Consider the following 13,904-nt stretch of genomic DNA (forward strand, 5'->3'; position numbering starts at 1 on the left):
TGTATGTATAAAAGAAAAAAAGAAAAGAAAAAAGAAAAAAGAAAAAAAAAGAAAAGCCAGTTTGCCAGTTCCTGATCATCTCTCTATAAGAACTAAGGTAGTGATATGGAGACAACTCCATTCTCTGTAAATATGGAAGAAATGCAAACACAGATATACACACCTCTGCTCTTAAACAGATGACTAGGAAAGCATCTTCTTTTAGATAATATTTTTTTTTAACAGATCTCTTAGGAAGACAGAAGTTAAATTTTACTATGAAGGGAAAATGAACCTCAATTCTGTGGTGAAAAAATGTTTCTACATTAAAATGGACAGACTAAAAAAAAAAACACTGTTCCTCTCTAACACCAAATACTAAGACAAAATAAAAGTTTAGGGTCTGGGAGATGGCTCAGTTGGTAATAATGCTTGCTGCCAAGCCTGAGGACCTGAAGTAAAATCCCTGGACCTTTCTGACATCCACACAGGTCATAGCACATGTCCAACCCACTAAAAAACAAAACAAAACAAAAAACCCAACAAGACAGGCATGGTGGCTCTTGTCCCTAATCCCAGAATTTGGGAGACTGCTGAAGGACAGTTGAGAGTTTAAGGCCAATGTGAGATACAGAAAACTTGTCTCAAAACAAAAATGAAACAGCTGGCTGGGCAGTGGTGTCGCACACCTTTAATCCCAGCACTTGGGAGGCAGAGGCAGGCGGATTTCTGAGTTCGAGGCCAGCCTGGTCTACAGAGTGAGTTCCAGGACAGCCAGGGCTACACAGAGAAACCCTGTCTCCAAAAAAAAAAAGAAAAAGAAAAAAAAAAAAAAGAAAAAAAGAGCTGGGTGATAAGTCAGTAAAGTGCTTGCCTTGCTTCGTAGGACCCTATGAAAAAGCTGGCACACACTTATAATCCAGTACTGAGGAGGTGGAGGGAGGAGAATTCTGGGGGTCAGTAGCTAGACAGCCTAACCTACTTGACAGGTTTCAGGATACTGACAATCATCTCAAAAAGAAAAGTAAAAGGTGCCAGAGGAAAAAACACCCAAGGCTGCCCTGTTTTCAGCCATACTCAAACTGTGACACACACACAGAAGAAAGGAGAGTGTTTTCAGCCATACTCAAACTGTACGCGCATGTACACTCGCACACTCGCGCGCGCACACACATACACACACACACAGAAAGGAGTCAGAGAGATAGCTGAGCGACTAAGAACATATGGTGATTGTAAAGAAGATTGGAGTTCAGATTTCAAACACATTTGGGGGGGCTCACAACTCTAACTCTAGGGGATTGATGCCTTTGGTCTCTGAGGACACTGTTTTCAAGAAGTATCCACACACACACATACACATAACTAAAAATAAGAAAAGAGTTAAAAACAAAGAATGAAAAAAAAGCCTTGTTAGTCACAAAAAGTGATGGAATTCCGTATATTTTATTCATTTATGGTTCTATACAAATGAATAAATCACAAACCTTCTGCATATAGTCGTTCTGCGAGGAAAACTGCGTCTCGGTAAGCATAGTGGTTTAGTGCTTGCCATATAGCAGCCTGTAATAGAGAAGGCACATAAATACACATAAAGTAACTTCTGGCACTGTCTTGAATATAATACTCAAGTTACTGAGCGTAATTTATTTATTGTATTATTTCTTCATTTATTTACTTACTTTTGTATGCGCATGTGTGTGTAGCAGGTGGGCATGTGTGTGTAGGAAGGAGGTCAAAGATAACTTCTCTCCTACCATGTGGGTCCAAGGGAACTTACTCAGGTCACTGGGCTCAGCAGCAAGTTTGTTAACTTGCTGAGGCATCTCACCTGCTATGGTTACTCTTACCTTTCTCTCTCTCTCTTTCTGTATCTTACACATGTGTGCAGACAGCTGCAAAGGCTAGGGTGGGACAGACCCCTTGGAGGTGGTTATGAGAGTCCTGATGCAGGTGCTGGGAAACAAGCCTGGGTCCTCGATGAGAGTAGCAAGTGTTCTTACCAAGTGAGCCATTTTTCCAGGGCAATTTCACTAACATAAGTGATAAAACAGCAATGATCAGAGTAAATCATTGTGTTACATAAAGTTTCTCATTGAAGGCTTCCAATATATCTGTATTTACTCTTAATCTCTGCACGAATCCAATCTTCTACACTTCTATATACCCTTTTTCTTCACCAACAACTTTCTTTTTTTCTTTTTTTTTTCTTTTTCTTTTTCTTTTTTTTTTTTTTTTGCTTTTTCGAGACAGGGTTTCTCTGTGTAGCCCTGGCTGTCCTGGAACTCACTCTGTAGACCAGGCTAGCCTCAAACTCTTGAACTCAGAGATCCGCCTGCCTCTGCCTCCCAAGTGCTGGGATTAAAGGCGTGCGCCACCACCGCCCGGCCTTTCTTTTTTTTAATAAGGGGACTGGGAAGATAGTGAGTCCATGCCAGGGAGAGTTAGCCTTTTCTCTTCCCTTTCCCTCACCTCTATTATACATGTGTGTGTGTGTGTGTGTGTGTGTGTGTGTGTGTGTGTGTGTACACATGTTTGGATATATTTCTCTGCCAGCAGTTAAACATGATTATTTTAAGATACTTTTATACAGATCAATTCAATAATGTTCAATCTTATGGAAAGGAATCTTTATATTACTGATTATCACACCACACAAACAGGACTCATTAGGGCTAGAGGGTCTCTTCTTGTTTGGGAACTAAAGATGAGATGAGGAAAAAGATACATAAGGCCACTAAATGAAAATAGGAACTGTTAGAAAGGTTTGTTGCGTTACTCTAGGATTCTGCCACATTTAAAAGTACCAAATAAACACTGTGCAGGAACATGTAGAAGCCTCATAATTTATCCACATACTATTAGCCACAGACTATTCCTTCTTACAGGATTTGCCTGTAAGAGAGAGCAACATACTTATCTACTCAGAGCACAGCAGTAATATTTTGTGTGAACATTTTTTTCTGATTCCCCCTCCCCCCCATTCTGGCAGACTCACTATTGCTCATCTCTAGCCACTCTTCCTTCCACTCCTTTCTGTGAGATAGGGTCTCACTATGTAGTCCTGCCTGGCCTTGAACTCACTATATAGACCAGGCTGGCCTCAAACTCAGCATGCCTCTGCCTAGGATTGAAGATGTGCATTTACCAAGTGAACCATCTTTCCATCCCAGAATTACAAATTTAAGTGATAAAATCACAACACTCTGTGTAAATTCCACAGTATACTAAATACAAAAGTAAAACTTTTGCTTCTTATAAACACTCTTTTTGTTGTTACTTTTTTGGTTTTGTTTTTCAAGATAGGGTTTCTCTGTATAGCCCTGTCTGTCCTGGAACCTGTTCTGTAGACTAGGCTAGCCTCAACTCAGAGATCTGCCTGCCTTTGCTTCCAGAGTGCTGGTGTTACAGGCATGCACCAGCATCACCCAACCTACCTACTACACTCTTCTGGAAATCTTGTGAAAACTACAGACCTCCCCAGAAAAGATATATATATAGTAAAAATATGATTAAAAACCTGGTATATATTTGAGGTTTGGTATACATTTAAATATATACTGAAATGTATACAATCTGAGATTTATAAATACCCTCTTCCTATAAGAGGTACTGATATAGTTCACAGAAACCTATTGTGTGTATGTGTGTATATAGACTCTTATTAATAAATATTTGCAGAATTGGTTTAAATGATTAAAAGGGCAAAGTTACCAACCAAGGGAGTTCTTTCTTTGTTTGTTTTTTTGTTTTGGTTTTTTGAGACAGGGTTTCTCTGTGTGTAGCCCTGGCTGTCCTGGAACTCACTCTGTAGACCAGGCTGGCCTCGAACTCAGAAATCTGCCTGCCTCTGCCTCCCAAGTGCTGGGATTAAAGGCGTGCATCACCACCGCCCGACGGGAGTTCTTTTTTTAAAAAAAATTTTGTTTCTTAGATTTAAGTGCTGGGTGTTTTACTTGCATGTCTGTATACCATAGGCATGCCTGGTGTCCAAGCTGGTCAGTGTAGGTTTTTTGATCCCTTGGAATTGGGATTTCAGATGATTATGATCTCCTATGTGGGTGTTGGGAACAGAACCTAGTCCTCTGAAAGAACAAGAGTTCCTCTTCAGCCCTGGAAATTCCTTTCTCTTTTGTATTTTGAAGAAAACTGTATTAACAGTGTCTTCAAATCACACAATTGCTAAGAACAGAGAAGAAATGGCTTTTAATCATACCAAATCACAGGTGCTGGCTAAGTGTACAAGTTAACAGCTGCACTAGTGATTCCAAGGCTGTCCATACTGGGGAGCTCTTAAGTGCCTGGGCAGTCAATCTAAACATAATTACAGAACAGCTCATAAACACAGAGATTAAGGCCAGAGAACATGCCTTTGATCCCAGTACTTGGGAAAACAGAGGCAGGAAGATCTCTGAGAGTTCCAAGCCAGTCTGGTCTACAGAGTAAATTCTAGGCCAGCCAGGAATAGAAAGACTCTGACTCAAAATAAAACACAAACTTTAGTCCGTAACAGAATTTTCATTCCTTAAAAAAAAATTTCCCAGGCCGGGCGGTGGTGGCGCACGTCTTTAATCCCAGGACTTGGGAGGCAGAGGCAGGCGGATTTCTGAGTTCGAGAGTTCGAGGCTAGCCTGGTCTACAGAGTGAGTTCCAGGACAGCCCGGGCTACACAGAGAAACCCTGTCTCGAAAAACAAAAATAAAAACAAAATTTCCCTTAAAGTTTCCACATAACTGTTTCTGAGCCAATCTACTAGTTCAGAGCATAAAAGAGGAAAATGAGCCTCCCTACAAGACATCTCATTGTACAGACCAGGGCGGGAGTTTCAGCTTGACAACAATAAGGTAATATGACACAACAGATATATAATGTATATATGTATACGTTTCTCATGCAATTTATTATTGTTCTTTAAAAAGCCTCCTCTTGGAATTTTATCTGGTTTTATTACCAGTTTCAACTTAAAGTCCATTGCAGAATAGGATGGATTTACTTTCCAGCTTGTGTTTTTTTGAGACAGAGTCTCTTACATCTCAAGCTTACATCTACGCAGCTGAGGATGAACTTTAGGTCCTCCTGTCTGCACCCTAAGTGCAAGATTATAGACATATATACCATCACTTGTGGTACACAGTGCTAGAACTGAACCAAGGACTCTGCATGCTGTCTACCAACTAAGCAGTATCCTCAGCCCTCAAAGTTCACTTCTGCTTGTGTGCTTGTACACAGAGGCCAGAGATTGATGTAGGGTATCTTCCTCAATCACTCTCCACCTTAGTTTTTGAGAAAGGATTTCTCAGTCTGGAATTCACTGATCCAGCTAGGGCTGGCCAGCAAACCAGAAGGATCAATCATATTTTCTTTCCCAGCACTGGGATTACAGGTGTGTGTGGCCACACTTGACTCTTTACATGGATGCCAGGAATCACACTCGCTCAAGTTCTCAGGCTTGTATGGGAAGCACCTTAGCAAGTCATTTCTCCAATGCCTTAAAGTTCACTTAAGAGAAAAAAAATTAGATTAACTTTATGTGTATGAGTGTTTTGCTTAACTATATGTATGCGCACCACGTGTGTGCCTAGTACCCAGGGAAGTCAAAAGAAGGCACTGGATCCCCAGAACTGGATGTTACAGAAGGTTGTGAGTCATCATATGGTGCTGGGATCAAACCCAGGTCCTCTATAAAAGCAACAAGTGTTCTTAACCCCAAACCATCTCTCCAACCCCTCAAAGTTCATTTTCTAATCATAAAAAATAATAGCTTTCATTATGTCATTTGTGTGTGTGTGTGTGTGTGTGTGTGTGTATAGTATTTTGGTCATATTCTTGTCCATAATTTTTACTTTTGTTTCTTGTCCAGGAACCAGTCATTTCTGAGAAGACATGAGAGATGAAGTCAAGCACACAAGACTACGGAGGAGAAGAATCCTTTAAACTTATAAACAATGTCCTCAGGAGTCTTGCAATCTTCCTACCTGAAAGCTGTGCTGTAATCATCCTGTTTCAGCATTACCTTCTTTAAACACACTATCACCCCTGGGAACACAAGACAAGAGCCAAGGACTTGGGTTCAAATCCCTGAACCAGCTGTGTCTTAGACAAGTAACTTAATGACTCTTACAGGAAGACAATCTACTTATTTATATTTTGTATAGTGCTCAGTGTGTTTCTTCATTTAAAAGAAGAGTTAAGGACTGGAGATATGGCTCAGCAATTAAGGGCTTGTACTGCTCTTGCAAAGGAATGGAGTTAAATTCCCAATACCTACATCTTGAGTCTCTTGTAACATTGTTTGGGAGGCTATAACACCTCTGCCCTCCACAGGCACCTGCACTTGAGTACATATACTGTCCCCCCCAATTAAAAACAGATTATATAAAATATAAAACTACAGTGAAGACCACTAGCAAATATCTGTACGTGTACAATATGTTCTAGCCGCTGTCACTGTTGTCTTTCTGATATCATCACACTTCTCTCCTTCCTCATCAAATTATTCTCCTTGGAAAGCCAAAGTTTACAACATAAATAGCTACAGAATAAAGCATAAACTCTTTTTAGATATTCAAATCAATTTCATTTTAACTTTTCTTTAACAAGATTTCAGATGTATTGTCTAAAACTAGAAAAATTCTCCATCATTCACTTAAATTCAATATATTTTCAGTCTTCAAATTTTTTGTAGCCAGATGTGATAGCTTGAGTTTAATACCCAGAATCCGAGAGAGAGAGAGAGAGAGAGAGAGAGAGAGAGAGAGAGAGAGAGAGAGAGAGAGAGAAGAGGAAGGAGGAGGAGGAGGGAAAGGAGGAAGAGGAGGGGAGAGGGAGGGAGGGAGGGGAGGAGGGGGAGAGGGAAGGAGACAAGAAGGAAGAAAGATGGACACAGTGGTACAGGCTTCTAATTTCAAAAAAGCTGGTAGATTTCAGGGCTCACAGGCCAACTAGACAGACAGACAGACAGACAACTTGCAAAGTTTCAGATCACCAGAGTCTGTCTAAAAAAAAAGAGAGAGGGAGAGAGAGGGAAAAGATAGGGTTAAAATCTAACAAGAGAGAGTTAAGTCAGCCTTCAGGCCAATGGTGTGTGTCATCTATACACACCTAGAAGGCAGTCCAGGACTTCTTTCTGGTCGAGTGTCACACATATCTTCATACTACTCACTTCACTTACAGTGCTTACTACTTTTAGGAAACATCACTCATCATGACGTGTAAGGATGACATACTTATTGTATTGGCTACATGATCCTGATCCCATATAAAACAGTTAAGATACGGCTCAGCAGCTAACAGCACTTGTTCCAACAACCTGAGTTAGACAAAACAAGAATACTCTTACTCCTTCACCTTCTCTCTAACTACAGTCGCTAGCCTACACAGATATAAAATGGTAAAGCTTTTTTGACAAAGGAGGCAAGATCATCTCTTGGAGAAAAGATAGCCTAGTCAACAAACAGTGATGGCACAACTGGATTTCTTTCTGCAGAAGAACGAATTAGATTTATAGCTTTCACTTGCATAAAAATCAATGGAAAGTGGATCAAAGACCTTAACTTAAAACCTGAAAATCTTAGAAGAAAACACAGAGAATACTGTTAAATATACTGGGGTAGGTAAGAACTCTTTTTTTAATTCTTGTTTTTTTGAGATAAAGATTCTCTGTGGCTGTCGTGGAACTTGATTTATAGACCAGGCTGGCCTTAAAATCAGAGATCCACCTGTCTCTGCCTCCTGAGTGGCACTGAGTGCCACTTTAAAAAAAAAAAAAAATTCTGTCTTTTTTATGCATATGAGCACACTACCACTGCTCTCTTCAGACACACCAGAAGAGAGCATCAGACCCCATTACAGATGGTTGTGAGCCACCATGTGGTTGTTGGGAATTGAACTCAGGACCTCTGGAAGAGCAGTCAGTGCTCTTAACCGCTGACCAACTCTCCAGCCCTAACAAGAACTTTTAAAGTAGAAAGCAGCACAGGAACTGACCCCAAGAATCAACACATGGGCTGATACTACATGTTCAATTACACGAAAATTCATGTTTCTTTTTTTTTTTTTTTGTTTTTTCGAGACAGGGTTTCTCTGTGTAGCCCTGGCTGTCCTGGAACTCACTCTGTAGACCAGGCTAGCCTCGAACTCTTGAACTCAGAAATCCGCCTGCCTCTGCCTCCCAAGTGCTGGGATTAAAGGCGTGCGCCACCACCGCCCGGCCAAATTCATGTTTCTTTATAGCAAAGGAAACAATCAGTTGCATTAACAGCTCACAGTATAAGAGAAAATCCTTACCCGTTCCACTTCAGATGAAGGTTTAATATCCAAAATTTAAAAAGAATTATAAATTTAAATACCATAACCTACCAATTAACAAATGGGTTAATGAACTGAATAGACAGTTTTTGAAACTTTGACGAACGACTGTCATCAACAAATCTTTGACAACAAATGTCAGAGGCATGTGTAGAGAAAGGAACCTCTGTTCACTATTGGTGGACTACAACTTAATATAGCCATTGTAGACTCAGCTACTCACTCCTGGACTATATCCAGAGAATGACATACCCTACCACAAGAGTATCTGCACTCTGTGTTTATTGTTGTTTTATTTGATATAAAAAGATTACTGGAAACAACCTAGTTTTCTACCAACAGATGAACAGATGGTGAAAATTTGGTATATATGGACTTTTATATATTTGGTATATATATAAAAAAAATGGAATACTACTTTGCTCTAAAAAATAAATTTTACTGAGTTCGAGACCAGCCTGGTCTACAGAGTGAGTTTCAGGACAGCCAGGACTACACGTAGAAACCCTGTCTCAAAAAATCAAAAAATAAAATAAAATAAAATAAAATAAAAAATAAATAAATAAATAAACAAAGTTTAAAAAACTGCAGGAAAATGGATGGATCTAAGTAATTATACTAAAATATTATTTATTTACCTAATATTGTAAAATATATAATATTGAGTTTATACAATCTCAGAAAAAAAACATGTTTTTTCTCATATAGCCAATAATAAATGTATGCATATAAACAAATGTCCATGTAGGTACAGTATTACATGAAGAAATGAACAAAAAGGTAAAACAGAAGGAGAGGGGGAAGGACTGAATACAGGCATCGTTATGAAATAGAAAGCTAATTGCTTTTCTATTTTCTAATTCTGTCATGAAGGTTCAGAGTTTGGTGATAGATAAATATCGTACAGTAAGAGTAAGACAAGGTGATAATTGCAGATATTCTCCTTAGAGAGAGAGCTTTACTGTTTGGATTATATAACAATCTGCCAAAATGTTACTCAGAAAACAACAGGATGAGGGAAGTTCATTCTAATTTGACTAAGGAACTATTTCTTGAATGTTCTCTATATCTAAATCCAGTCAGATAAAGATGATGCTTCTGATATTAATCAGACGACCAAGTATTTCTGAGCCAGCCGGGCGTTGGTGGCGCACGCCTTTAATCCCAGCACTTGGGAGGCAGAGGCAGGCGGATTTCTGAGTTCGAGGCCAGCCTGGTCTACAGAGTGAGTTCCAGGACAGCCAGGGCTATACAGAGAAACCCTGTCTCGAAAAACCAAAAAAAAAAAAAAAAAAAAAAAAAAAGTATTTCTGAGCCTTAATCACATGAGTTAAAATAGAACCAGGCTGGCTTGGGGCAAGTAATAATAAGATCTTGTCCCAAAATAAAGAAATTAAGAAGGAAGAGGAGGAGGAAGAAGAGAAAAAGAAGAAAAATATGTATCAAGCTTTGGTCAGAACACCAGTTCCTCATAAGTACCAGCAAAGAGATGGGCCATCCCAAATGTGCTGTTGTCTCTCAATGCCTGAGTGACATGCATCTCACTGGGGTGACGGGACGTGAAAGGGACTGTTCTCATCACTACAGATTAGTAGCTGATAATGAACACAGCTAAACTCAGCACCCTGTCCAACAGATGATGTAGGCCTCCCCAAACACAGCACCTGGGGCACCACAGCACCCAGGGTGCCAGTTCTACAGATTAAAGCCAGATGGGTGACAAGTTGCTAAAGAAAAGTTAGGAAGCCAAACAGCAGCATTCTTTCCTTCTTCCTATTCAACAAAATGTTTAGGAGACAGTCCACTGAGGAAACTAACGATTCAGTCCTGGGCTGGATTCAGAGACAAACCAAGAGCATAAAGCTGCAAACTCTTCCTTACTGTGTATTCTCTGTGAGCGCTGTATAATGTCTTCATGTGTGTAAGGAGGCCAGAGGCTGATGTCGGGTGTTTTCCTCAGTTACTGCTTACTTTTTTAGCTGTACACTACTGTAGGCACACGTGTATGAATGTGTGCATGTGTGCAGATGTGCTACTGTGCAGAGGCCAGAGAAGGATATCTGGAGTCTTCTCTATCGTGCTCTGCCTTATCTCTTGAGACAGGGTCTCTCTGATGAAACTGAACTCCTTCCTTTTTTTTTTTTTTTTCAGCTAGGCAGCTCAGCCATACCTGGCTTTTTGCATGTTTGCTAGCAATCCAATCTCAGGTCCTCACAATTACGTAGCAATTCATTTCCTGACTGAGTCATTTCCCTGGTCCCACCATCTATTCTGATTACTAAAGTTTTTGGGGGGTGGTGATGGGGAACTGGCCTTGTATTTCAAGCCTGAGGTTAACTTTATTAAGTAGAGTTTATGGGGGAAAAATAAGTATAGGTTAGGTGAAAATCCTCACAGCTACTGTGAGAAGAGGTGGAGGAAAGGCTGTGTCTTTTATGTTAAACACGGACTAAGAAGGGGTAACTTACTTAAAAAAACGGGGGGGGGGGGGCGGCGGGAGACATGGCTCAGTAGCTAAAAGTGCTTGCTGCTCTTTCTTCCTGAGAACTAAGCTTAGTTAGAGCTCCCACACGGAGCAGCTCACAGCTCCCTGTCACTCCAGGTGGCCCAATACCTTCTTCTGACCTCCAAGGACACCTGCAAACATGTGGGGGCATGTGCACATATAAACACACAAACAGATCTAAACAAAAGGCATTCCCAAGAAGAAAAGTGGGCTAGTAAACTAAGGAAGAGACCTGAAGGGGAGGCTTTGCTTGTTTTTTTTTTTTTTTTTGGTTTTTCAAGACAGGGTTTCTCTGTATAGCCCGGGCTGTCCTGGAACTCACTCTGTAGACCAGGCTGGCCTCGAACTCAGAAATCCGCCTGCCTCTGCCTCCCGAGTGCTGGGATTAAAGGCGTGCGCCACCACCGCCCGGCTGCTTGTTTTTTTTAAAAGACGGAGTCCTGTACCACAAACTTGCCTCAAAGTTGTTATGTAGTATTGGAAAATGCCTTTCAACTCCCTTTCTTGTCTCTGCCGCTCAAGCACCAGGATTACAGGCTTGCATCATCACAACTTGCTGAAATAGAATTTTATTTGTATAAATTAAGACAGGGTCTCTCTAAGTAGCTTAGGCTAGCCTTAAATTCAAGGTCCTGTTTCTATTTTCCAAGTCCTGGGACTCCAAGCATGAACCATCACACTCAGTTCAAGTTTTTTTTTCCCCGAAACAGGGTTTCTCTGTGTAGCCCTGGCTGTCCTGGAACTCACTCTGTAGACCAGGCTGGCCTCGAACTCAGAAATCCCCTGCCTCTGCCTCCCAAGTGCTGGGATTAAAGGCATGCGCCACCACAGTATTTTAGATGTAAACTGTACTCAGACTTAAATTGGACTGATATAAATTGTTTGGTTTTGTACTAGACAAAAAAAAAAAAAAAAAAAAAGCTTCATATAACAAAAGGTATGAGAAAGGAAGGAATGGGGGGAGAAAAGAATCCTAACAAAAAAATGTCATTGTAGAATTTTCATTTTATACAATAGAATCTAATTTCTACTTCTGCAACTCTAGCTTTTACTTATTAAATTGTTTTTTTTTTTTATTTAAAGAAATTCTTTTTTTTTAACGATTTATTTATTTATTATATATGAATACACTGTAGCTGTCTTCAGACACACCAGAAGAGGGCATCAGATCTCATTACAGATGGTTGTGAGCCACCATGTGGTTGCTGGGATTTGAACTCAGAACCTCTGGAAGTGCAGTCAGTGCTCTTAACCACTGAGCCATCTCTCCAGCCCTTTTTTTTTTTTTTTTAATTTCTGCTTTTGAGACAAGGTCTCATTTTGCCAGTCTGGTCTCAAACTTACAATATAGCTGAGGTGGGCCTTGAATTTTTGATCCTTTTGTCTCTCCCTCACAGGTGATGGTATTACAGGCATGCCGTGGCCATACCCAGCTCTGTCTCTTAGGCTCTACAGTTCTTTATCTCGGTGGCCCTGACTCCACACTCAGCCATTTTTGGCCATCACAGATGGTAGAGGTCCTTCAGACATACATAACCCACCCTACTTTCTCCAAAAAGTCAATTCTGCCAAACTTAAAAAAAACACGGTCCACATTACCACTGGCTGGGTCATTACTTGTCTATGTATCTAACTCCTGTCTTTTCTTCCTCACCAATAAAATCAGATCAATATTCCCAACACACAGCTTTCATTACATAGTCTACTAAAATTTTCTTGTAGACAGGGGTAGTGGTACTCCAAAGGCAGAGACAAGATAGTAAGTTAGAAGCCAGTCTGGGCTACAGAGGGCACAAAGCCTGCCCAAGATTCTTTATTAATATACTAAATCTAAACCCAATCCCATCAGGCAGAAAAGCAGTTTTCATTTTTCTGAGGGGTTAGTTTTAGTTTTGAGGCGTTAATCAGTTTTGGTTTTTTTTTTTTTTTAATTTCTTTTTTTTTTTTGAACATGAAATGCTTTTTTATAGCATGTTTTACAAGGGGAGGGGGTAAGAGGGTCCAGGTGGTGGAAAAGTACAAAATCTTCTTGGCCTGTGCCTTGAAACATGTCATGGTCTATATGGTACACTGCCTTGAATTATGATCTACCTGCAGTTCTTCAGAAGATATGGTACACTGCTTGAGTTATGGTCTCCCTGCTAGTCTTAAGAAGACATGGTACTCTGCTTTGAGTCTATCTGCAGTTGCTAAGCAGGATCTTGCAGTTGCCAAGCTTCAGAGGACATTGTGCAGGTGGGGAAAGGTAGGGGGTAAGGGTAAGGGCGAGGGTCCTGGCTTCTGGCATCTCCCCCTTCTCTGTTTAGTTAGAGAAGGCGTCTTATGTTCAATCCCAACTATGTGAGTTTTGAATTTGGATGTCTAATTATGGGGGGTCTTAGACAAGTTCACAACCCCAAAACACTGATGTGAGATGAGTCACATCGATGGTCGAAGGCTTTAGGCTGTCGACGATGGGCAACGTCAAGGGACTCTGATGTGGGTGAAAGGAGGGTGAGAGCCCTGTCTTAGGCCATGTAGGCTGCACCCACTCCCAGCACCACGCACTCCTTTTCGGCTGCATTGGGTGGGCCCCTGGGAAGTGGACCTACAATAATCCCGTCATTGGGCTAACTCACAGCCATCCTAGTCTCTTGTAAATGTTCAAGTTACCAACCATTTGTCAGTTTGGGGTGTAATATTGTCATAAAGGAAGGCTCCCCAATGTTAGCGGCCATATCAAGGGTGGCCTTGGTTTAGGAAAAAGCCAATTTTTGTTGTGGTGATCAAGAGGCCAAGCTCTCTAGCGAGAGAAATGAGGGCAAAGCCAGGCATACCAGGAACCCTTCTGGAGGGCGTGGAAGTCTAGGGGTCGACCATAGGGGGACAGTTTTGGTTTTTGTTGTGTTTTGTTTGTTTGTTTGTTTTGAGACAGTGTCTTAAGATGCAACACTGGCTAACCTGAACTCATTAAATAAGACTAGGCTGGCTGGGCAGTGGTGGTGCATGCCTTTAATCCCAGCACTTGGGAGGCAGAGGCAGGCAGATTTCTGAGTTCGAGGCCAGCCTGGTCTACAGAGTGAGTTCCAGGACAGCCAGAGATATACAGAGAAACCCTGTCTCGAAAAACAAA

At 40.9% G+C, this 13,904-nt stretch overlaps 1 protein-coding gene across 7 annotated transcripts in view; it reads right to left on the bottom strand.

The window, feature by feature from the left end:
• Positions 1-13,904, bottom strand: part of Cdc27 (cell division cycle 27) — a 48,634-nt gene that overhangs the window by 30,987 nt on the left and 3,743 nt on the right. For 4 of the 7 annotated variants that reach the window (XM_028780475.1, XM_028780474.1, XM_028780473.1 and 1 more), the window contains exon 2: positions 1,467-1,542. In XM_028780475.1, the coding sequence (XP_028636308.1) occupies positions 1,467-1,542 (76 nt within the window). Of the gene's footprint in view, positions 1-1,466; positions 1,543-13,904 lie in introns of those variants that run through there. The other 3 variants (XM_028780477.1, XM_028780476.1, XM_028780479.1) reach the window with 1 other exon arrangement.

The sequence above is a fragment of the Grammomys surdaster genome, unplaced genomic scaffold, assembly GCF_004785775.1.
Source record: "Grammomys surdaster isolate TR1022 unplaced genomic scaffold, NIH_TR_1.0 371, whole genome shotgun sequence".
Lineage (NCBI taxonomy): Eukaryota > Metazoa > Chordata > Mammalia > Rodentia > Muridae > Grammomys > Grammomys surdaster.